At 38.4% G+C, this 26,251-nt stretch overlaps 1 protein-coding gene across 1 annotated transcript in view; it reads right to left on the reverse strand.

The window, feature by feature from the left end:
- Positions 1-26,251, reverse strand: part of ADAMTS12 (ADAM metallopeptidase with thrombospondin type 1 motif 12) — a 387,137-nt gene that overhangs the window by 12,413 nt on the left and 348,473 nt on the right. The window contains exons 21-22 of the mRNA XM_060146935.1: positions 24,690-24,833; positions 13,706-13,865 (exon numbers count right to left, since the gene is read on the reverse strand). Of these exons, the coding sequence (XP_060002918.1) occupies positions 13,706-13,865; positions 24,690-24,833 (304 nt within the window). The remainder of the gene's footprint in view (positions 1-13,705; positions 13,866-24,689; positions 24,834-26,251) is intronic.

The raw sequence follows: 26,251 nt of genomic DNA on the forward strand, positions 1-26,251 counted from the left end.
ACCCATTTAGAGAAGAGTTGACACCTATCCTTCTAAAATTATTTTTAAAAATTTTAGAGGGGCTTCCCTGGTGGCGCAGTGGTTGAGAGTCCGCCTGCTGATGCAGGGGACATGGGTTCATGCCCTGGTCTGGGAGGATCCCACATGCCGTGAGGTGGCTGGGCCCGTGAGCCATGGCCACTGAGCCTGTGCGTCCGGAGCCTGTGCTCCACAATGGGAGAGGCCACAGCAGTGAGAGGCCCACATACAGAAAAAAAAAAAAATTTTAGAGGAAGGAACACTCCCAAACTCATTCTATGAGGTCACCATCACCCTGATACCAAACCAGACAGATAGCCACCCCCCAAAAAAAAGAAAGAAAATTACAGGCCAATACCACCAATAAACAAAGATGCAAAAATCATCAATAAAATACTAGCAAACTGAATCCAACAATATATTAAAAGGATCATACACCATGATCAAGTGGGATTTATCCCAGGGATGCAAGGATTTTTCAATATCCACAAATCAATCAGTGTGATACACCACATTAACAAAGTGAAAAATAAAAACCATGATTATCACAATAGATGCAGAAAAAGCTTTTGGCAAAATTCAAAACCAATTTATGATTAAAAAAACTCTCTGGAAAGTGGGCATAGAGGGAACATACCTCAACATAATAAAGGCCATATATGACAAACCCATAGCTAACAACATATTCAATGGTGAAAAACTTAAGGCATTTCCTCTAAGATCAGGAATGAGACAAGGATGTCCACTCTCACCACTTTTATTCAACATGGTTTTGGAAGTCCTAGCCACGGCAATCAGAGAAGAAAAAGAAATAAAAGGAATTCAAATTGGCAAAGAAGAAGTAAAACTGTCACTGCCTGCAGATGACATAATACTATACATAGAAAATCCTAAAGATGTTATCAGAACATTACTAGAGCTCATCAATGAATTCAGTAAAGTTGCAGGATACAAAATTAACCCTCAGAATGGGAGAAAATATTTGCAAATGAAGCAACTGACAAAGGATTAATCTCCAAAATTTACAAGCAGCTCATGCAGCTCAATAACAAAAAAACAAACAACCCAATCCAAAAATGGGCAGAAGACCTAAATAGACATTTCTTCAAAGAAGATATACAGACTGCCAACAAACACATGAAAGAATGCTCAACATCATTAATCATTAGAGAAATGCAAATCAAAACTACAATGAGATATCATCTCACACCAGTCAGAATGGCCATCATCAAAAAATCTAGAAACAATAAATGCTGGAGAGGGTGTGGAGAAAAGGGAACACTCTTGCACTGCTGGTGGGAATGTGAATTGATACAGCCACTATGGAGAACGGTATAGTGGTTCCTTAAAAAACTACAAATAGAACTACCATATGACCCAGCAATCCCACTACTGGGCATATACCCTGAGAAAACCATAACTCAAAAAGAGTCATGTACCAAAATGTTCATTGCAGCTCTATTTACAATAGCAAGGAGATGGAAACAACCTAAGTGTCCATCATCAGATGAATGGATAAAGAAGATGTGGCACATATATACAATGGAATATTAGTCATAAAAAGAAATGAAATTGAGCTATTTGTAATGAGGTGGATAGACCTAGAGTCTGTCAAACAGTGAAGTAAGTCAGAAAGAGAAAGACAAATACCATATGCTAACACATATATATGGAATTTAAGAAAAAAAAATGTCATGAAGAACCTAGGGGTAAGACAGGAATAAAGACACAGACCTACTAGAGAATGGACTTGAGGATATGGGGAGGGGGAAGGGTAAGCTGTGACAAAGTAAGAGAGTGGCATGGACATATATACACTACCAAACGTAAGGTAGATAGCTAGTGGGAAGCAGCCACATAGCACAGGGAGATCAGCTCGGTGCTTTGTGACCCCCTGGATGGGTGGGATAGGGAGGGTGGGAGGGAGGGAGACGCAAGAGGGAAGAGATATGGGAACATATGTATATGTATAACTGATTCGCTTTGTTATAAAGCAGAAACTAACACACCATTGTGAAGCAATTATACTTCAGTAAAGATGTCAAAAAACAAAACAAAATTAATACACAGAAATCTGTTGCATTTATATACACAAAGAAAGAAAGATCAGAAAGAGAAATTAAGGAAACAGTCCCATTTACTATTGCATAAAAAAGAATAAAATACCTAGGAATAAACCTACCTAAGGAGACAAAAGACTTGTACTCTGAAAACTGTAAGATACTTATGAAAAAAAAAGACAACATAAACAGATGGAAAGATACCATGTTCTTGGATTGAAGAATCAATATTGTCAAAGTGACTATACCACCCAAGGTAATCTACAGATTTATGCAGTCCCTATCAAACGACCAATGGCAGTTTTTGCAGACCTAGAACAAAAAACTTAAAATTTGTATGGAAACATAAAAGACCCCAAATAGGCAAAGCAATCTTGAGAAAGAAAAACAGAGCAGGAGGAATCAGGGCCCCTGACTTCAGGCTATACTATAAAGCTACAGTAATCAAAACAGTAGGGTACTGGCAAAAAGACAGAAATATAGATCAATGTAACAGGATATACAGCCCAGAAATAAACTCACACACCTACAGTCAATTAATCTATAACAAAGGAGGCAAGAATATACAGTGGAGACAAGACTGTATCTTCAGTACGTGGTGCTGGGAAAACTGGACAGATACATGTAAAAGAATGAAGTTAGAGAATGTACTAAAACCATGCACAAAAATATACACAAAATGGATTTAAGACCAGATACTATAAAACTCTTAGAGGAAAACACAGGCAGAACACTCTTTGACATAAATTGCAGCAATATCCTTTTGGATTCACCCCTTAGAGTACGAAAAATAAAAACAAAAATAAACAAATGGGACCTAATTAAACTTAAAAGCTTTTGCACCACCAAGAAAACTATAAACAAAAAGACAACTCACAGAATGGGAAAAAATACTTGCAAATGAAGCAATTGACAAAATATTAATCTCCAAAATATACAAACAGCTCATGCAGCTCAATATCAAAAAAACAAAAAACCCAATCAAAAAATGGGCAGATCTAAATAGACATTTCTTCAAAGAAGACATGCAGATGGCAAAAAAACACATGAAAATATGTTCAACATCACTAATTATTAGAGAAATGCAAATCAAAACTATAATGAGGTATCACCTCACACCAGTTAGAATGGCCATTGTCAGAAAGTCTACAAACAGTAAATGCTGGAGAGGGTGTGGAAAAAAGGGAACCCCCTTACACTGTTGGTGGGAATGTAAATTGGTGCAGCCACTATGGAGAACAGTAGGAAGGTTCCTTAAAAACTAAAGATAGAGCTACCATATTATCCTGTAATCCCACTCCTGGGCATATATCTGGAGAAAACCATACTCCAAAAAGATACAGCCACCCCAATATTCATTGCAGTACTATTTACCATAGCCAAGACATAGAAGCAAACTAAATGTCCATCAGCAGATGAATGGATAAAGAAGATGTGGTATATACATATAATGGAATATTACTCAGCCATAAAAAGAATGAAATGATGCCACTTGCAGCAAGATGGATGGACATAGAGATTATCATATGGACATAGAGATTATCATACTAAGTACAGTAAGTCAGACAAAGACAAATATCATATGACATCACTTATATGTGGAATAAAAAGACATACAAATGAACTTATTTACAAAACAGAAACAGACTCACAGGGTTAGAAAACAAACTTATGGTTACCAAAGGCAAAAGGTGGGGGGAAGGGATAAATTAGGAAGTTGGGATTAACATATAGACACTACTATAAATAAAATAATCAACAAGGACCTACTGTATAGCACAGGGAACTCTCCTCAATATTCTGTAATAACCTATATGGGAACAGAATCTGAAAAAGAATGGATATATATGTATATGTATAACTAAATCACCCTGCTGTACACCTGAAACACAACGTTGTAAATCAACTATACTCCAATATAAAATAAAAATTTTAAAAAATAAGTATAAGAGCTCTAAAAAAAGATCACTGATCACAGATCACCATAATTTAGTAGTAATGAAAAAGCTTATAATATTGTGAGAAGTACCAAAATGTGACTCTGAGACGCTAAGTGAGGAAATGCTGTTGGGAAAATGGTGGCAATGGTCTTACTCAACTCAGAGTTGCCACAAACCTTCAATTTATAAAAATGTAATATCAGAGAAGCATAATAAAGTGGCAAACAATAAAAAAAAAGAACACAGCATGGATCAGCTTGACTAGAGAATATGTACTTCACATATGCTCTTTGACTTTGGCAATGGTATCTTGTGATTTAGGGGTTTTCCTTTTGGTTGGCTGGTTTTTCTTCAGATGAACCTATTCTTGATGAAAGTGAGATCTTAATGAAACCTTAATTCAGACACTGCAAATCACAAACACACTCTATGTATGAAAGAAACAGATAAATATCCCCACATTTCTTTCCCAGTTCCAATTACCCATTTCAATAAAAAAATTTTTCCTTAAAAAAAATGATACATTAAACCAAATGGAGACACACACACACACACACACACACACACACACACACACACACACACATATATACCTTCCATCCAAAAGCAGCAAATAAACATTCTTTAAGATGTACATGGAACATTCTACAGGATAGATCACATTATGCCACAAAACAAGTCTCAGTAAATTTAAGATAACTGAAATCATATCAAGCATCTTTTCCAAATACAATATATGAGACTAGAAATCAGCTACAAGAAAAAACTTCAAAAAACACAAACATGTGAAGACTAACATTCTACTAAGCAACCAACGGATCACTGAGGAAATAAAACAAGAAATCAAAAAATACCTATAGACAGATGAAAACAAAACACAAAGATCCAAAGTCTGTGGGATGCAACAAAAGCAGTTCTAAGAAGGAAATTTTAGTCATACAAGCCTACCTCAGGAAACAAGAAACATCTCAAAAAAAACCCCAACATTACACCTAAAGGAATTAGAAAAAGAAGGACAAACAAAACCCAAAGTTAGAAGGAAAAAGATCATATATATCAGAGCATAAATAAATGGAGACTAATAAAACAATAATAAAGATCAATGAAACTGAGAGCTGGTTCTTTGAAAAGATAAAAAGAGGGCCCAAATCAATAAAATCAGAAGTGAAAAAGAAGTAACAACTGATACCACAGAAATACGAAGGATCATAAGAAATTATATGAACAATTATACACCAATGAAATGGATGACCTAGGAGAAATGTACAAATTTCTAGAAATGTACAATCTCACAAGACTGAATCAGAAAGAAATAGCAAATGTGAATAGACTGATTACCAGTAATGAAAAATGAATCAATAATAATAAAAAAAACCTCCCAACAAACAAAAGCCTGGAGCCAGATGACTTCATAGGTGAATTCTACCAAACATTTAGAGAAGAGTAACATGTATCATCTTCAAACTATTCCAAAAATTTGAGGAGGAAGAAACACTTACAGACTCATTCCACAAGGCCAGCATTGCCCTGATATCAAAACCAGATAAAGAGATCACAAAAAAGAAAATTACAGGCCAGTATCATTGATGGACAAATGCAAAAATCCTCAACAAGATATTAGCAAACCAAATTCAACAATACATTCAAAGGATCATACGCCATGATCAAGTGGGATTTATCCCAGGGATACAAGGATGGTTCAGTATTTGCAAATCAATCAATATGATACACCACATTAACAAATTGAAGAACGAAATAATATGATCATCTCAACAGCTGCCAAAAAGCTTTTGATAAAATTCAACATCCATTTATGACAAAAAAAAAACTCTCCAGAAAGTGAGTTTAGAGGGAACATACTTCAACACAATAAAGCCCATATGATAAGCCCACAGCTAACATCATAGTCAATAATGAAAAGCTTAGTGCATTTCTTCTAAGATCAGGAAGAACACAAGGATGTCCACTCTTGCCACTTTTATTCAACGTAGTATTGGAAGTCCTAGCCACAGCAATCAGAAAAATAAAATAAATCCAAACTGGAAAGGAAGAAGTAAAATTGTCACTGTTTGAAGATGACATGACACTAAACATAGAAAATCCTAAAGATGCTACCAGAAAACTAGTAGAGCTCATCAATGAATTCGGTAAAGTAGCAGGTTACAAAATTAATATACAGAAATCTGTTGCATTTCTATAACTAACAGTGAACTATTAGAGAAATTAAGGAAACAATCCCATTTACAACCACATCAAAAGGAATAAAATACCAAGGAATAAATCTAAGGAGGTAAAAGACCTGTACTTGTAAAACTATAAGACAATGATAAAAGAAATTGAAGATGACACAAACAAATGGAAAGATATCCTGTTCATGAATTGGAAGAATCAGTATTATTTAAATGACTATACTACCTAAGGAAATCTACAGATTCAGTGCAATCCCTATCAAAATACCAATGACATTTTTCACAGAACTAGAACAAATAATTCTTAAATTTGTATGGAAACACAAAAGACCTCAAATAGGCAAAACAATCTTGAGAAAGAACAAAGGTGGAGGTATCACGTGACCTGATTTCCAACTATACTACAAAGCTGTGGTAATCAAAACAGTATAGTACTGGCACAAAAACAGATGCACAGTTCAATGGGATAGAACAGAGAGCCCAGAAATGAACCCACTCTTATATGGGCAAATAATCTATGACAAAGCAGTGAAGAATATACAATGGAGAAAAGACAGCTTCTTCAAAAACAGTGGTAGGAAAACTGGACAGCTACATGGGAAAGAATCAAACTGGACTACTCTCTCATACCATGCACAAAAATAAATTCAAAATGGATTAAAGACTTAAACCTAAGACTGGAAACCATAAAGCCTCTCAAAGAAAACATAGGTAGTATGCTCTTTGATGTCGGTCTTGGTAATTTTTTTTTGGATCTGTCTGCTTAGGCAAGGGAAACAAAAGCAAAGATAAACAAATGGGAATACATCAAACTAAGAAGCTTTTGCACAATGAAGGAAAATATCAACAAAATGTAAAGGCTACCTACTGAATGGGAGAAGAAATTGATATTTGCAAACAGTGTATTTGATAAGGGGCTACTATCCAAAACATACGAAGAACTCATACAACTCAACATCAAAAAACATAAAACCTGATTAAAAAATGAGCAGAGGATCTGAATAGAAATTTTCCAAAGAAGACATACAGATGGTCAACAGGTACATGAAAAGATGCTCAACATCACTTATGAAAAGGGAAATGCAAATCAAAACCACAATAAGATATCACCTCACACCTTTCAGAATGGCTTGCATCAAGAAGACAACAAATAATAAACATTGGCCAGGATGTGGAAAAAAGGGAACCCTTGTGCCCTGTTGGTGGGAATGTACATTGGTGCAGCTACTATGGAAAACAGTATGGAGGTTCCTCAAAAAATTAAAAATATAACTATCATATGATACAACAATTCCACTCCAGTGTATTATGCAAAGAAAACGAAAACACTAATTAGAAAAGATATATGCACCTCTATGTTCATTGCTGCACTATTTACACTAGCCAATATATGGAGGCAACCTAAATGCCCATCAATAGATGAATGGATAAAGAAGATGTGGTATATATATACACAATGGAATATTACTCAGCTATGAAAACGAATGACATCTTGCCATTTACGACAATATGGATGGACCTAGAGGTTATTATGTTAAGTGAAATAACTCAGAGAAAGACAAGTACTGCATGGTATACTTATTTGTGGAATCTAAAAAACAAAACCAAACAGAAACAGACTAATAGATACAGAGAACAAACAGGTGGTTGCCAGAGGGGTGTGGGGTAGGGGGAGGAAAGATGTAGGTGAGGGAGGTTAAGAGGTACAAACTTCAGTTATAAAATTAATGTCATGGGTATGAAATGTACAGTGTAGGGAATATAGTCAATAACTATGTAATATCTTTGAATGGCGACAGATGGTAACTTGACTTATCATTGTGATCAGCTTGAAATGTATAGAAATATCAAATCCCTATCTTGTGTGCCAAGAACTAACACGGTGTTGTTATACTTCAAAAACAAACTCAGAAAAATAGATAAAATTTGTGGTTACCAGAGGTGGGTGTAGGGGAGGGGGAAGTGGAGGAAGGCAGTCAAAATATACAAATTTCCAGTTACAATACTAAGGATGTAATATACAACACGATAAATATAATAAGCACTGCTGTACAATATATATGAAAGTTTTTAAGGGTAAATTCTAAGAGTTCTCATCACAAGAAAACAAACTTCTATTTCTTTAATTTAGTATCTATGAGATGATGCATGTTCAGTAAACTTATTGTGATAGTCCCTAATGTATGTAAATCAAATAATTATGCTGTACACCTTAAATTTATACAGTGCTATGTGTCAGTTATATCTCAATAAAACTGGAAGAAAAAATTTTAAGTCTGCTGACTCAAATGTTTATTTGTATCAGCTTTAAGTACTATCCTTATTACTTTCTGTATTTTTCTATTGCATTCTGTACCCCTCATTCCCCAAATTAAACAACAACAACAACCCAAGAATGGTGTGCATTAGGGTTTTGCTTTTGTTTTTTAATCATCATGAATATAATGCCTAGAAGATAGCTGATATTCAGTAAATATTTCTGGATGAATTTTTTTGACTTTTTAAAAAATTGGGGTATAGTTGATTTACAATGTTGTGTCAGTTTCTGTTGTATGATGAAGTGAATCAGCTACATGTTTACATATATCCCCTCCCTCTTGGACCTCCTTCCCACTCCTCCCCCATCCCATCCATCTAGGTCACTGCAGAGCACTGAGCTGAGCTCCCTAAGCTATACAGAAGGTTCCCACTAGCTATCTTTTACACATGGCAGTGCACATGTGTCAGTCCCAATCTCCTAATTCATCCCACCCCTGCTTTCCCTCCTTGGTGTCCATACATTTGCTCTCTACACCTGTGTCTCTATTTCTGCCTTGCTAACAGGTTCATCTGTACCATTTTTCTAGATTCCACATATATGTGTTAATAGACGATAATTGTTTTTCTCTTTCTGACTTCACTCTGTATGACAGTCTCTAGGTCCAACTGTGTCTCTACAAATGACCCAATTTTGTTCTTTTTTATGGCTGAGTAATAGTCCACTGTGTACATATGTACCACTTCTTCTTTATCCATTCATCTGTTGATGGACATTTATGTTGCTTCCATGTCCTGGCTATTGTAAATAGTGCTTCAGTGAACATTGGGGTGCATGTTGCCCTTTTGTTTTTCTTTGTTTTTTAATATCTTTATTGGAGTATAATTGCTTTACAATGTTGTGTTAGTTTCTGCTGTACAACAAAGTGAATCAGCTATATGTATACATATATCCCCATATCCCCTCCCTCTTTCATCTCCCTCCCACCCTCCCTATCCCACCCCTCTAGGTCATCACAAAGCACTGAGCTGATCTCCCTGTGCTATGCAGCAGGTTCTCACTAGTTATCTATTTTACATTTGGTAGTGTATATATGTCAGTGCTACTCTCTCACTTCGTCCCAGCTTCCCCTACCCTGCTGTATCCTCAAGTCTGTTCTCTACGTCTCTGTCTTTATTCCTGACTTGCCACTAGGTTCATCAGTACCACTTTTTTAGATTCCATATATGTGTGTTAGCATACAGTATTTATTTTCCTCTTTCTGACTTGCTTCACTCTGTATGACAGACTCTAAGTCCATCCATCTCATTACAAATAACTCAGTTTCGTTCCTTTTTATGGCTGAGTAATATTCCATTGTATATATGTGCCACATCTTCTTTATCCATTCATCTGTCGATGGACACTTAGGTTGCTTCCATGTCCTGGCTATTGTAAACAGTACTGCAATGAACATTGTGGTACATGACTCTTTTTGAATTATGGTTTTCTCAGGGTATATGCCCAGTAGTGGGATTGCTGGGTTGTATGGTAGTTCTATTTTTAGTTTTTTAAGGAACCTCCATGCTGTTCTCCATAGTGGCTGTATCAATTTACATTGATACAAACCCAACAGGGCAGGAGGGCCCCCTTTTTCCACACCCTCTCCAGCATTTATTGTTTGTAGATTTTTTTGATGATGGCCATTCTGACTGGTAATACCTCAATGTAGTTTTGATTTGCATTTCTCTAATAATTAGTGATGTTGAGCATCTTTTCATGTGTTTGTTGGCCATCTGTATGTCTTCTTTGGAGAAATGTCTATTTAGATCTTCCACCCATTTTTTGATTGGGTTGTTTGTTTTATTGATATTGAGCTTCATAAGCTGTTTGTATATTTTGATGTTTTTTTAACCCATATGCTTGGAAAGAGTTCTATAGCTCCCACTATGGAAATAGTAGTTCTGATTTAGATTCTAAGTCATTAACAATTTAGACGGCACCTAAAGAAAGTAAAATGGCCTGGAGGAAAACAAACCTTACATGAATTCACACCTGATTTTACAGGTTGGGCATGGGGGCATGTTTACTGTGATGGCTGGCTGGCTGAGAAGAATCTGGGCATTGAATGGCTTGTTTTCAAAGCATTTTTGAGGGTACAGGGGTTAGGGTGGGTGGTCGGCTTTTTTTAAGTCAAGGAATTTCTTGCAGCTGCTCTTTCCTATTGTTTCTATATGAGTAAGCATGACTCTGCCTTCGAGAGAAACTTGTAATTACCTTTTGTGGCCCTGATAATTTTTGGTGAGTGGAATTCATTTTTATTTACATCCATTGTCAGCTAACCATTAGTCATCATCTCTTCAGTGTGACATTTCAATGTAAAAAATACCAGATATGCATTTAACCCAATTTTGATGATTGAAAATTGTCTTCAACTGTCTTATTGCTGGGCAGTGCAATGTATATATAATTTAAAAATAACCAATAGAGACTTCCCTGGTGGTCCAGTTGTTAAGACTCTGCAATTCCACTGCAGGTGGGCACGGGTTCAATCCCTGGTTAGGGAACTAAGATCCCACATGCCGTGTGGTACGGACAAAGACAAAAAACAATAACACTAGGCATGATCAACCAAGACTGTGCTGCTGCCTCAATTATATAAAAACCATCACAGCTTAGAAGGATTCTATACTCTCAGCATTTTAAAAACATGGTACCAAAGAATGTGATGAGATGACATGAAAGGAAGTGTCCCAAATTGACCCCTTGGTCTAGAACAGGGTGCTTCTCATGAAAAGATGCTCATCACTGCTAATTATTAGAGAAATACAAATCAAAACTACAATGAGGTACCTATAGATTATCATACTAAGTGAAGTAATTCAGAAAGAGAAAGACAAATAGCATATATCACTTATATGTGGATTCTAAAATATGACACCAATGAACCTATCTATGAAACAGAAACAGATTCAAAGACACAGAGAACAGACTTGTGGTTGCCATGGGGGAGGGCGGTGGGAAGGATTGGGAGTTTGGGATTAGCAGACACAAACTAGTATATATAGAATGGATAAACAAGGTCCTTCCTACTGCATAGCACAGGGAACTATATTCAATAACCTGTGATAAACCATGATGGTAAAGAATATGAAAAAGAATATGTAAATGTATAACTGAATCACTGCTGTACAGCAGAAATTAATGCAGCATTGTAAATCAACTATACTTCAATAAAATTTAAAAAAATAGAACAGGGTGCTTCTCAAACTTTAACGTGCATCCAAATCACCTGGGAATCTTGTTTAAATGCAGATTCTGATTCAGTAGGGCTGGGGTGAGGCCTGAGATCCTGCATTTCTAACAAGCTCCCAGGTGATGCCAGTGCAGCTAGTCCAGGGACCACACTGAGTAGCAAGAGTCTGGAAGGCTAAAACTTAATAATACCTCTGAAAATGAGCCCTAGGTAGCTCTGTTTGGAGGTTCAAGTAAGGTCAATGACAGCCAGCCTCAAATGCAAGTTGGTCAGAAAGAAGTTGCATGTGATCATTAGACCTGAAGCATTTTCCCCTCAGTGCACTGTGTTCAGGATTTCCAGCCCACACCTCTCTCCTGACCTCTGCACCTGTGGAAAAACCAATCACAGACCACTCCTACCTAAATGATTTATCTGCTCCTCAACAAACATGTCCCAAACAGAATGCATTACCTTTCCCCATTCCCAAACCCACCCCTGGGCTTCGTCTCTCACAGAATGGTAGCCTCATCTACTCAGCTGCCCAAGTCGGAAATCTGGGCTTTGTTCTCCCTCCTCTTTCCCCGGCACAAAGTCCTGTCAGGTGTCTCTTTTAAGTAGCTCTTGAATCCACTCACTTCTCTCTATCTGCACTTCTACTGCCTTAGTTCATGCCACGTACAACTGCTTGGGGTGCAGCTGTAGTCTCTGAACTGGTTCCTTTCTCTATCTTCCACAGTGCAGCCTGCATGACTTTCTTATCATCAATCCCCTGTTAGGAATACTTCAATGGCTCCCTTCTGCCCTAGGGATAAAGTCCAAACTCATCAGCGTTGCTTCATGAGGCTCTTTATCCTCTAGTTGCAGCTTACCCTTCTAGCCCCACTGTTTCCTAACTCCCCTGGAACTGTGTACTGCATTTAGACTCATATGCCATGACATCATCTTCTTCCTGCTTACTACAGACACTGAAAGCTGCTCCTGGAATCTCTCCCCCGACCTCTCTACTCATCCTTCACTTCCTCTGGAGGCCTTCCCTCCTCTCCCCAGTTTCCATATGATACCCTTCCCAAGTGCTGTCATAACACCCTTACTGCCTTGATCAGTATCTCACTGGTTGGTGATTTTGTTCCTTGTTTGACATTATGTTTAACACAAAGTAAGTGCCCAGCAAATATCTGTTAAATAAATACATGATTTGTAAATAAACAATCCTTAGGGAAACTCTTCTCAGGATATTAACTCTGACAGCAGTCTCTGTTGAATGCCAGCCCTCAGTGCTTGGAAGGAGGTAGGAGCAGATTAATAAACAGCAGGTTTCACTACCTCTCATCCTTAAGAATCTTTGGAAAAAGACTACCACTGGTAGAGAGCCCTAAATACCTGCAAATCCACTTTCCCTGGGTAGCTGTTGGCCAATGGCTGAAAGGTGTGGGTATGTGAACTCTCAGCTCGTTGGCCTCAAGAGCAGACAACTCTGATATAACTTTCACCCTGGAGCTTCCCTGTGGGAGCAGGCTGAAGCTAGGAATGTGCCTGAGATGGCAGCCCAGCTGTGCTTCCTCCCTTTTCTGTCTTGTTTCCCTCTCCCTTAGCTATCTTCCCTGGGAGCACTTCCTGAATGAATCCCTTGCACACAAGTTTGCACCTCAGGGTCTGTTTCTATGGAACCTGACCTCAGACAGCAGTGCAAGATTGATAGGTCCATTCAGTACTTGACTGGGTTCCTGAGAAAGGTTAGAGCATTTCTCAGAAATCTTTGAAAAAATGGAAGTGATTCTCATTTGTGTGGGATGAAGTCAGTGTAAACGTGCTTTGAGTTAGGAAAATGGATGAGATAATCCCTCAAGGAATTAATGTCGAAATTCACAGAATCAGACAGATGGCTCCCAGGGGAGCTGGCTGGCCTCTTCAGCATTAACATTCTTAGCTCTGTAAAAGGGGACTAAAACTACCCACAAATCAAGTCATGCAGGACAACTTATTTATGAAAAGCTCTGTGCCCCTGAGCAAAGTCATTCACCTACCAGCATTCTTCCTGCAGGCCTGCTGGTTGCATTTTTGGAATTCTAGGGGTCTGGGTTCGTGATCACACAGGCATCGGTCCTGGTCTTCAGTTTTACTGTTCTCTGAGGCAACACAATGGACAGTCCTCTTCTGAAAGCCACCTCCACAGGATGCAGTGCACTGGAAGAGAGGGGCACAGGGAGAGAGTCAGAATTCTCCCCCAGGATCACCAGGGAAACTCCAGCATAACTGCTTTAACCCCACGGTCGTCAAATAGGGTCAAGCCTCAATTATCACAAGGCTTTTTGAAGGAGTCATAGAATAAAGGCACTAATAATTTGGAGATGTGAATTTCGGAAGAGTTTATATTATAGATTGTGTGAACTGAATTCAGCTTAATTTACAATTGGGTTCTCTGAAGAATGTGGACAGAGGTTGAACTGCAAGCAAAATAGAAAACAATTTCATATCTGGACTCTGGTGCCTCGGCAATCCAGTTTCTCTGAACTGGTTTTGATTTGGGACTGGGAGTCAGATGTGAGGAGAGGGGACAGAGCTACGAGGAAAGCTGAGGGAGGATCAAAAGGGAAGAGGGAGAGGAAAAAGCAAGGTGGAATGGAGAGGGAATTTGGAATGGACCTAGCTGTACCATGTGTGGCCTCAAGCCACCTAACAGACAAGATTCATGTAATGTCATGATGTGGCTGCCTGGAAGCAGAAGGGAGATTCTCTGGCCTGGGAAACTATCCTGGGGATGTAAGAAAATGTGTCTGAATTTATTATATATCCATACGCTCTTTAAAAAATTTTTTTATTGTGGTAAAATATATAAAACATAAAATTTACTATTTTAACCATTTTTTCACAGTACAGTTCAGTGCCTTAAATACATTCACATTGTTCTGTAATCATTACCACCATCCATCTCTAGGAGTTTTTCATCTCTCCAAACTGAAACTCTGTACCCCCAACCTACCCTGCCCCAGTCCCTGGCAACCACCATTCTATTTTTTGTCTACTTGACTATTTGAGGTACCTCATAAAAGTAGAATCATACAATATTTGTCCTTTTGTGACTTGCTTCTTTCAATTAGCATAATGTCTCCAGGTTTCCTCCATGTTATAGCATGTGTCAGAATTTCCTCTTTAAGGTGGGATAATATTCCATTGTATGTAGGTACCACATTTTCTTTATCCTTTCATCTGTTGATGGACATTGGGTTGCTTCCACCTTTTGGCTATAGTGACCCACATATACTCTTATGGTTTACAGTCTATTTCATGTTTTACTACTTTTCGCCTCATCTGTCTTACATAATCAAAATCTCCCAGAGGGCAGAAACCAGTTCCTCTTTCTTTGTTCTGCACGGTAAGTAGGTGAGTGCTAAACACAGCCTGACCATTCAGTAAATACCCATTGATTGGCCGAAAAAGACAGCTGCATGGTAAATTCTGGAAAAATCTCCAGGCCCTAAATATCCCATTTGCCATTTGAAATATTATTGGTCAACAAGATTACTAGGCTTAAAAAAATACCCACACTGGATACCACTGAAACTCAGAATACTGTTACCAAACCCTGTTTCCCATAAAACTCCAATGTGGGATAAGAGGAGAAACATCAAATTCTTCTTAACATCCACTACTTTATTTTACTCTACTCTTCATAAAGCCTAGAGCAAGGTGATCAGCATGGAACTTTATGTCTGTTTTATAACGTCAGAGATTACTCTCATTAAACCTAAAGGTAATTTTATTCAGTGAATTCACATCAAATTTTCCATGGATATGGACAAGAGAAAAGTAAGAAAATAGCTACTCAACTGATCCTGAGTAAATAAAAGTGTGCAACAGAGGACAGAGGGAAGAACAAGTGAAGTTAATCAAGCCAGAATATGATAAAGGGTACTGGAGGTACTGGACCAGAATTCAGGAGACTTGGGCTTTTTCACTCACTGCACATTGTCCTGGATCTCATTCAACCTCTCATTTTCTTCCTCTGTTAAACGAGGTTGTTACAGGCAAGAATATACAATGGAGAAAAGACAGCCTCTTCAATAAGTGGTGCTGGGAAAACTGGACAGTTACATATAAAAGAATGAAATTAGAATACTCCATAACACCTTGCACAAAAACTCGAAATAGATTGAAGCCTTAGATGTAAGACTGGATACTATAAAACTCTTAGAGGAAAACATGGGCAGAACACACTTTGACATAAATCCCTGCAATATCTTTGTGTATCTACCTCCTAGAGTAATGAAGATAAAGACAAAAATAAACAAATGGTACCTAATCAAACTTAAAAGCTTTTGCACAGCAAAGGAAACCATACACAAAAGGCAACACACAGAATGGGAAAAAATAATTTGCAAACAATGCAACTGACAAGGGATTAATCTCCAAAATATACAAACAGCTCATGCAGCTCAATATCAAAACAACAAACAACCCCAAGCAAAAAATGGGCAGAAGATCTAAATAGACATTTCTTCAACAGAGACATACAGATGGCCCCAAAAACACACGAAAAGATGCTCAACATCACTAATTATTAGAGAAATGCAAATCAAAACTACAGTGAGGTATCACCTCATACCAGTCAGAATGGCCATGATCAAAAAATCTATAAACAATAAATGCTGGAGAGGGTGTGGAGAAAAGGGAACTCTCTTGCACTATTGGTGGGAATGTAAATTGATATGGCCACTATGGAGAACAGTATGGAGGTTCCTTAAAAAACTACACATAGAACACATATGACCCAGCAATCCCACTAATGGGCATATACCCTGAGAAAACCATAATTCAAACAGACACATGAACCCCAGTGTTCACTGCAGCACTATTTACAATAGCCAGGTCATGGAAGCAACCTAAATGTCCATCAACAGACGAATGGATAAAGAAGATGTGGTACATATATATGATGGAATATTACTCAGTCATAAAAAGGAACGAAATTGGGTCATTTTTAGAGACATGGTTGGACCTAGAGACTGTCATACACAGTGAATTAAGTCAGAAAGAGAAAAACAAATATTAATGCATATATGTGGAATCTAGAAAAATGGTACAAACTGGTTTGCAAGGCAGAAATAGAGACACAGATGTAGAGAACAAACATACGGACACCAAGGGGGGAAAGGGCAGGTGGGGACAACTGGGAGATTGGGATTGACATATATACACTAATATGTATAAAATAGATAACTAATGAGAACCTGCTGTATAGCACAGGGAACTCCACTTGCTGTAGAGTAGAAACTAACACAACACTGTAAAACAGCTATGCCCCCAATTAAAAAAAAAAGATAAAAAAAAGATTAAAAAAAAGATATGGTACATATATACGATGGAATATTACTAAGCCATAAAAATAATGAAATAATGCCACATGGATAGACCTAGAGATTATCCTACTAAGTGAAGTAAGTCAGAAAGAGAAAGACAAATATCATGATATCACATGTGGAATCTTAAAAAGTAATACAAATGAACTTATTTACAAAACAGAAACAGACTCACAGACTTTGAAAACAAAATTATGGTTACCAAAGGGGAAAGGTTGGGGGGGAGGGATAAATTAGGAGCTTGGGAGTAACATATACACGCTACTATATATAAAATAGATAGTCAACAAGGACCCACAGGGAACTGTACCCAATATTCTGTAATAACCTATATGGGAAAATAATCTGAAAAAGAATGGATATATGTGTATGTATAAATGAATCACTTTGCTGGACACTGGAAGCACAACACTGTAAATCAATTATACTCCAATATAAAATAAAAATTAGAGCTATTTGTAATGAGGTGGATAGACCTAGAGTCTGTCATACAGAGTGAAGTAAGTCAGAAAGAGAGAGACAAATACCGTATGCTAACACATATATATGGAATTTAAGAAAAAAAAAATGTCATGAAAAACCTAGGGGTAAAGCAGGAATAAAGATGCAGACCTCTTAGAGAACGGACTTGAGGTTATGGGGAGGGGGAAGGCTGAGCTGTGACAGGGCGAGAGAGAGTCATGGGCATATACACACTAACAAACGCAGTAAGGTAGATAGCTAGTGGGAAGCAGCTGCATGGCACAGGGATATTGGCTCGGTGCTTTGTGACAGCCTGGAGGGGTGGGATGGGGAGGGTGGGAGGGAGGGAGACGCAACAGGGAAGACATATGGGAACATATGTTTATGTATGACTGATTCACTTTGTTATAAAGCAGAAACTAACACACCATTGTAAAGCAATTATACCCCAATAAAGATGTAAAAAAAAAAATAAAAAAATAAAAAAAAATAAAAAAAAAATAAAAATTAAATTAAAAATACAAAACAAACAAACAAACAAGATGGAAGAGCTAATTCCAAGCCAAGCACAAAAATAAGCAGAGAGGTCACTGCCTGTGCATTTATTAGCTAATTTAAATAACTTGTGATGGAGAAGATGCATGAATTTGTGTTGTATTAAATTAGAGGATTAAGCAGGAAGCATGGTTACTGATTTGGGTTTTGTTAATTGTGGTAATGCTATGAGTTTGGGGTTTTAGAGACAAGGTAACTCTCTTAATGCTCAGTTCCACTTCTTTGTATCCAAAATAAGGGATCTTTGTGCAGAACTGAGCACCCAAAATAGGGATGGGGCTTAGTTGGGGCTTAGCTCTAAGCTAAGATTGCTGAGCAACTGAATTTTTTGCACCCTACATTGAACTCTGTACTATGCTCTTTCAGTCCTGGATGCTTCTCTTCAGCTTAAACTGGCCTGTTTGGAAAGGTTGATTCCCAGGGCTCAGCAGATGATCAGCAAAGACTCTCTGTGAGAAGCTATAAAATAGAAACATGAAGACTGGACTCTGTTAGTGCTATCACTCAACCAACATAGATCAAATGAAGAAACCATTTGATGATTTAAAACTGGTACAAACTAATGCAAGCATCTCAATTGAATAATTTTCTTTTTTTAAAAAAATAAATAAATTTATTTATTTAGTTAGTTTTGGCTGCATTGGGTCTTTGCTGCACGCAGGCTTTCTCTAGTTGCGGTGAGCAGGGGCTACTCTTTGCTGCGGTGTGCGTGCTTCTCATTGCAGTGGCTTCTCTTGATGTGGAGCATGGGCTCTAGGCACGCAGGCTTCAGTAGTTGTGGTGCATGGGCTCAGTAGTTGTGACTCGTGGGCTGTAGAGTGCAGGCTCAGTAGTTGTGGTGCACAGGCTTAGTGGCTCCGTGGCATGTGGGCTCTTCCTGGACCAGGGCTCGAACCCGTGTCCCTGCATTGGCAGGCAGATTCTTAACCACTGTGCCACCAGGGAAGTCCTTTAATAATTTTCTTGCACTTACTATTAATATATGTCAGGCACTGTAAGTACATAGGCAATATCCTTGAGTTCAATTCTTGGAACAACCATGTAAAATAAAATTTTTTTTTGGGTGTTGTAGAATCAGATATTCCTCTCCTCTGACGTTTTTCCTTTTTTCATAGCATTTAATGAAGGACATGGAGACACATGTCCTTCAGTTTTGGAACATTTTTCTTGTATTAATTCTTTGATAATTTCCTCACTTCCATTCCCTCTCCATCCTCCCTTTTTTTAATTAGTTTTTTTTTAATTTTTGAATTTTAGTTTATTTTTTTATACAGCAGGTTCTTATTAATCATCAATTTTATATACATCCGTGTATACATGTCAATCCCATCCATCCTCCCTTTCTGAACTCTTATTATTTTGATGTTGTGCCTGCTGGCCTGATCCTCTAATTTCCTTACCTTTTATCTCATTTTGTCTTTGTCCTCATTTTCTTGAGAGATTTCTTCACATTATTTTCACAGTCTCATGTTTGAATTTTCACCTTTGCTATTCTAAAAATTTCTAAATTCTCCTTATATGCTTTTTATATACCTTTGATAAGAAGCTAGCTCATGGATATAGTCTCTTATTTCCCTAAAGAGACTAATTATATATTTTTTATGAGGAGTTCTTTCATGGTCTCTATTCCTTGGCGTTCCTTTTGTTTTGTTCATTCTGTTATTTTGTTCTTGGTGTGATAGGTTTTCTCAAATGTCCAGAAATCCTACGCTATCTATGTATATTTAAGATGAGGCACCAATGAGCTGACTGGATGTTCCATGGGTGGCAGTTGTTGAGACATGGCTTTATAGAAGGTGAGCAGGAAGAGGTCTCTTATGTAGTTTTTTTCCTCTTGAGGCTAAGCTGGTCCCCTGCCGTTGTGGAGCTCAGTAGGGGAGGGGGATATCACACTATTTACTGTATTTTCATCACTGAATCGCTGGTGAGATAATTAATCCTTTTGCCCTGATCAACTATGCCTGATTCCAAGGTATCAGAGAGAAGACCTCCAGGCTATGGTTGGGATGTAGGAAAATTTCTAAAGATCCAACTGCTTCTCTTACAAACTTTCAACCAACTCCCATTTCCCTTTACCCTCACCTCTGCCTTCAGATGTACCTGGAAATCTCTGCTATAGACAGTTTTTAGCTTTCTCTGACATGCTACTAAGTCAATTGTAAGTTTGGGTATCTACTTTGTTTTTTAGAAAATAAAAACTTTATTTTTTCAGGCTTATAAGATAGTTTCCATTACATATAACATTATGGTCAAGGACTCTACAGCCACAAATGCCCGCAGTCACATAGATGTATCCAATCAATGCCTTTTCCTGCTAAATGAGGCATCTGATGTCCAGAGGGTCATGTTTCGAGTAGAGGTCGTCCTTAATGGGATGGCTCCCATCAGTGCATTAGGAACTAGCCAAGTAACCTTGCTTGCTAGAGCTGTCTGACTCAGAGGAGAGGAAGGGACAGAGGGCCTGCTGATCAGAGATGGGACAGAACTAGACCTTCTCTCATGGTTTAAGATATTTCAAAATCTCAGAATTCAGATTTGGCTTCTACAGCATATTTGGGGGAGTTCCAACTTTTGGATGAAAAAAGAAACCAATTTAGTGGTAAGAAATAGAAGACTGCTTAAGAGGGGTCCTAACTGCCCCCTTCCTGCAGGAGTGAGGAGAGGAAGGCCTCAAGCTCACTGGCCCTTGACTTAGACCATTGCTCTCCCAGGAAGAGGGAGAGAGTGGCTCCGCCCCTCGACTCCTCTCCCCCATGGTTCAGTGGCACTGACACCCATTCAAGGTAGTGAACATCTAGAAGTTCCATATGCTGCAGCTGGAGTTTGCCAATCAGATTCTACTTGGAGCTTTAATGTGAACAAGTTTGTGTAAACTGCAAACAAGCCGTGGCACAAGTCTCCTGGGACACTAGCTTTGCTCCCCCAACTTGCAGAGCAGAAGACAGGAATACCCCAAACCAAATAAAAGCCCAAGTAGGCATCTAAATCTGGAGCAGACATTCATTCTCCTGGACACCACCAGCTGCCCCAGGGTGATGCTAAGGCACAGTCAGTTTCACATTAGAAAGTAAAGCCACCTCTTAAACCCAGGACACAGCTGGCTACTTACTTCTATCTTCCAAAAGTGTACTGACCCCATCACTTTGCTGTTGTCTCCTGTCCTCTTCTCTTTCTTTGTGGGTTTGTGCCACTTTTAGCAGTTTTTTTTTTCTTTTTCTGGCTGTTTAATGGAGTTTGGGGAACAGAGGCAAATGTATATATTTGACCCATCCATATGTCTTACTTGAACTCTGGTAACTTCTCCTTTTCTCTTAATAATAGGTAAAGAGGTCAAGGACAATCCTAAAGGCTGGCTTGGTAGGTGGAGCCACCTCCATTGCCCCCTATTCTCTGATATGCACAACTGATGAATTAGTCGTACATGGCTCTTCCAAGGAAACTTTAACTCATCTCCACCTCCAAGAAACTGCTACTTCTACCTCCCTCTAAGGAAATTCTGTACTTCTGCTGTTGGAAATTTTTACATCTCAGAAATACATGTCTACCTCATTCTTAAAAGGGAAGTACTATAATAAATTAATAAATTAACCAGTTCCTCCATCAATGGACATTTAGATTATTTTCAGGAATTGCTATTATAACAAGGTGGCAATGAACATTCTTTATAGTCATCTAGGATTACGTCTGGTGGTATATCTGTGGGTTAAATTATTAAAGGTAGAGTTACTGGGTCAGATACTTTATGGATTTTAAGTTTCTCACTGATTTTAATACTTTCTATTCTAACTTCACACAGATGATTATAACCAAAGAAATGCACTGGAATCTGGCTAAAGAACAACCACACAAAACTTCACAATTTACAACCTCAGTGTTACCTAACACTGACATTACCTAAATGTCAAAATGAGGAGCAGCCTGCATTCTTACAGGAAAATGAGAATGTTTTTGACAATTTCCTCTTCTCAGTGTGTACCCTGAGAGCTTATGTTTCACACATCATTACTACTGTCATATTTACTGGGGCATCATCATCATTCTTGCCAGAAAGAAAACTGCATTATCCAAATTTCCTTTACAATGAATGATAAGGTACTAGAGCCTTGGTACTAGTGACACTTAAAAATGTTTATCTGTAGTTTCTAATCTATAGGATTTTGTTCCCCTGGATAGGCCCAAATTTATAGCATTCTCATGACAGTTCATAGTGTATCAAATTTTCTTTTCTGATGGTCACATTTGATTTGATTAGTGATGCTTATAATTGTTACACAGGGCTCCAGGGTATTTATGAAAAGCCTAATCCTGAAACACATCTTTATCTGTTGAGGACAATTTTTCAGGTTGTGAAATCAAAGATGGATGAGGAAAATTGGTATTAGAAATAACTGAACCTCCAATAAATAGGAAATAATGTATATTTCCAAGGGAGATATTGTAAGATGCCTAAATATAAATTAAATTTTCTTCATATGAAAAATAATACAACTGTATGACATTGTTTTCTGTTGTTCACATGACCCATGGGGGTAGGGTGAAAACTGGTCCTGGACCTGGCAGACAGCTTAGTAGAATGTATAGCCAGAAGCTTGCCCAGACACCAGAATCTCCTTTGCCAATTCATCATGAATCAGCATTAGATGCCAATTAATATAGGGCACTCATAGAAAATACTATGGGTTCTGTCTAAGGGAATGGTTGATGTCATTCTTCATTGTCTACTAGGCATTTTTTAAGCTATAAAAATAGTAAAATATGTATTTTTATTTGTTGCAGGCTAACTGATTAATGTATAATGTTCCTTTAGCAATAACAAGTCATCTTGTTCTTCCTGGATTTGAGTGGGAAGAGACCAATACAACCTTGAGTTGGATGCACCAGCAGGAGCCTTTTCTAAGAGTACATGCCACAGGACTTTCCTGGTGGTGCAGTGGTTAAGAGTCCGTCTGCTAATGCAGGGGACAGGGGTTCGAGCCCTGGTCCGGGAAGATCTCACATGCCGCAGAGCAACTAAGCCCGTGCGCCACAACTATTGAGTCTGCGCTCTAGAGCCCGTGAGCCACAACTACTGAGCCCGCGTGCCACAGCTACTGAAGCCTGCGCACCTAGAGCCTGTGCTCCACAAGAGAAGCCACCACAATGAGAAGCCCACGCACCACAATGAAGAGTAGCCCCCTCTAGCTGCAACTAGAGAAAGCCTGCACGCAGCAACGAAGACCCAACGCAGCCAAAAATCAATCAAAAAAAAAAAAAAAGTACCTGCCAGCATTCAAATTGATCATGGCTCTGCAGGTATAACTACACAACTATAACAATGACAACTGCTAAGAACATAGAAACCTAAAAATATCTTGGGATTATGTTTGGTAAAATACTGCATTAGCCTCTGTTATAATTATAACCATCAAAATATACTTACACAAGAACAAGTTACTTAAAAAAATATTAATAGTTGAGGGGTTAGTATATCAGATCCTCTTGGCTCACCTGTCTCCCAGATGTTGGCCTTTGATGGGCCCCAGCTGAGGTGGCAACCAGCTTCATGGAAGCACAACTCATTGGCCTGCACTTCATGCATGCCCTTGCTGTGTGCCTCTTACCCTGACAATGGATTTTCTTGTTGCCAATGAGATGTGAGACACATCTGCCCACACATAAATAACCCAGGACAATGGGGGGTGCTACCCATCTAAGGGGAGACTTTTTACACAATCCTGGGAGATAGGAGCCGGTAGATAGTCTCCTCTCTTCCTGACTCTGGACAAACTGCTCCAAGAGACAGTAGTTCAAACAGCTTTTAAAAGACCTTCTTTCGAGAGCAGGCAATCAGTTGCTCTTGACACCAAGCAGTGGTCAGTTAGGAAAAATGGTCAGCCTGGTAATGCCCCACCTCATACTTGATTCTCCTCCTTCCCTGCCTCCTTCCTCTTTTCTGTCACTCCTGATTCCCTGACATTGTATTTCCTTATAAAGTATTAGATTTTGCCTCAGCTTTATTCTCTAGAGAATCTAGGATACAATAAGTCAGAGTGATGGAAGAATCTGTCTGTGGAAGAATTTTTTTATTTTCAGTGTCACTGATAGTCTTATTTCTACAATAAACTTTGTAAGAATCATAAATCTTTCTCTCATTTACAATTTAACTATTTCATTTGTCCTTCCATCAAACATGCTGGCCATCTAGCAAACCGATAATCTGCAGGTTGACAAGAGACCTGAAATTCACTAAATCATGCTAAGCCTCAAGCTTCAGGGCACATGCAACTCCTATTTGCTCTGCAAAAAGCCAGAGGATCCAAGATGTTAGGACCCCAAATCACTTTTCCTTAGGCTTTGTGCCTTTGGGCTAGTTTTCGGTATTTGATCTTTTCTCTTTTGAAAGTATTTGGTCTTTTTCTCTTCTGAACTCAGGATAGTTAACACTGACCACCATGTCAGCCATGGGTCAAGTTTTAGCAGACTTAGACGTATTAGAGAGCAGAAAAGTAAAATACAGAACTGAAATATATAGAAACATGCTTTAAATCAATGTATACATTGAACATTTACAGGGATTATATATGACTTTTAAAATCAAAAGGAAACAAATGCTATTTTAAAAAAATAAACAAAAGAGATTATAACTGACTCTTACCAGGTCCCAGTTCCCAGTGGCCCAGTGACAGCAAGGGTGCCCATTGCAGGGTGCAATGGATGTGGGCCTTTTCGTCCAGTCACACAGCCCTCCTGGACAAGTCACTCCTCTCTTCTGAATTCCGCCTCCACATGACCTGGAACACTGGTCCACAACAGGGACAAAGTCAGGTAAAAATCACATGGTGTCATTTTCAGAGATAAAGGGTAGGGACGTGCCTCTTTTCACTGTATCTTCAGTGCCTGACACTGCACCTGGCAGATGTGAATATTCAGTAGATGCTGAATAAATGTTTACTTTATTTAGAAAAAATACTTGACAGTTCATCTCTAGTTCCACACCTTGTGTGTCAACCCATTCCCCACTAATTATTTAGTAAGAGGGTTCATTTTTCCTTTTTCAGTTTGGAAATAAAAAAATGAATGTTTCCAGGTAAGTCTGGAACAAGCATTTTTTTTCTATGACATATTATTAAGTTACAAAGATATACATGTATATAGTATAAAATATAACCTATCTTTAGAGCAGAAATTCCCATGATTACTGAACAAATAGTCATGATTACTGAATATTTCAAGTGGGGATTAAAAACTCAGTTTGGTAATCACTGGTTCAGCATTACTTGAGATAAGGCCTAGCTTATTGCAGTACATCAGAAAGTTGGTAGCAACAGTTAGGCCCAGCTATATTAACTCCAAATCTAGGTAGCTTCATCTAATCACCAAAACATGTTCCTAGTGTCTGTCTGAATTCACAATCATGTGTATTTAGATGTTTTTCATCAAAGTATGCTAGAATAAAGAATTTAGATTTCCAAAACAGCTATTATTAATTTTTAAATAAAGAACTCAAGAAAAGACAGAAAAACTCAATAGAATTATATTTTCTTTAAATGCTTTTACTATTATTTTTGCTGTGTACACTGTTATTAAGAATGAGTATCTCTATTGGAATCTGGAACATTTGTGCCAGGTTCCTTACAATGACCACTCTGTCATTTCAAATGACAAAGGTGAAACAAGCCCCAGGACTCAGCCCTTCCACCAGCAGGTAAGCTCCAGACACGGACCCCACAGGGCCCACTGCCACCTGCTCTGGAACCTTGCCCCACCCACCAGTGGGCCAACAGTAGCTCCAAGATCACCAGGCCATGCAGCTAGCCATGTTATTAGCTGGCCCTTCCCATCAGTATGCCAGCAGCCACCAGATGAGGCAGGGCCTAGGAATCAACCAGATCAGGAAAAAGCCCACCTACCAGAGCTCCTACAGTAGTTGGTCCCACCACAATAGAAGGGCCCATGCAGCCCACATAGGGGGCACCCCTAGAGCACACAGCTCTAGTGACCAGAGGTGAGTGTGCTGTTGCCCCACTGGACATATCGTACATAAGGCCACTTCTGTAAGATTGGGAAATGTAACCAACCTACCTAATACATAGAAATAAACACAGAGAATTAGGCAAAATGAGGAGGCAGAGGAATATGTTCCAAATTAAGGAACAAAACAAAATCTCAGAAAAAGAACTAAATGAAGTGGAGGTAAGCAAATCTACCTCATAAAGA

The sequence above is a fragment of the Lagenorhynchus albirostris genome, chromosome 3, assembly GCF_949774975.1.
Source record: "Lagenorhynchus albirostris chromosome 3, mLagAlb1.1, whole genome shotgun sequence".
Classification (NCBI taxonomy): domain Eukaryota; kingdom Metazoa; phylum Chordata; class Mammalia; order Artiodactyla; family Delphinidae; genus Lagenorhynchus; species Lagenorhynchus albirostris.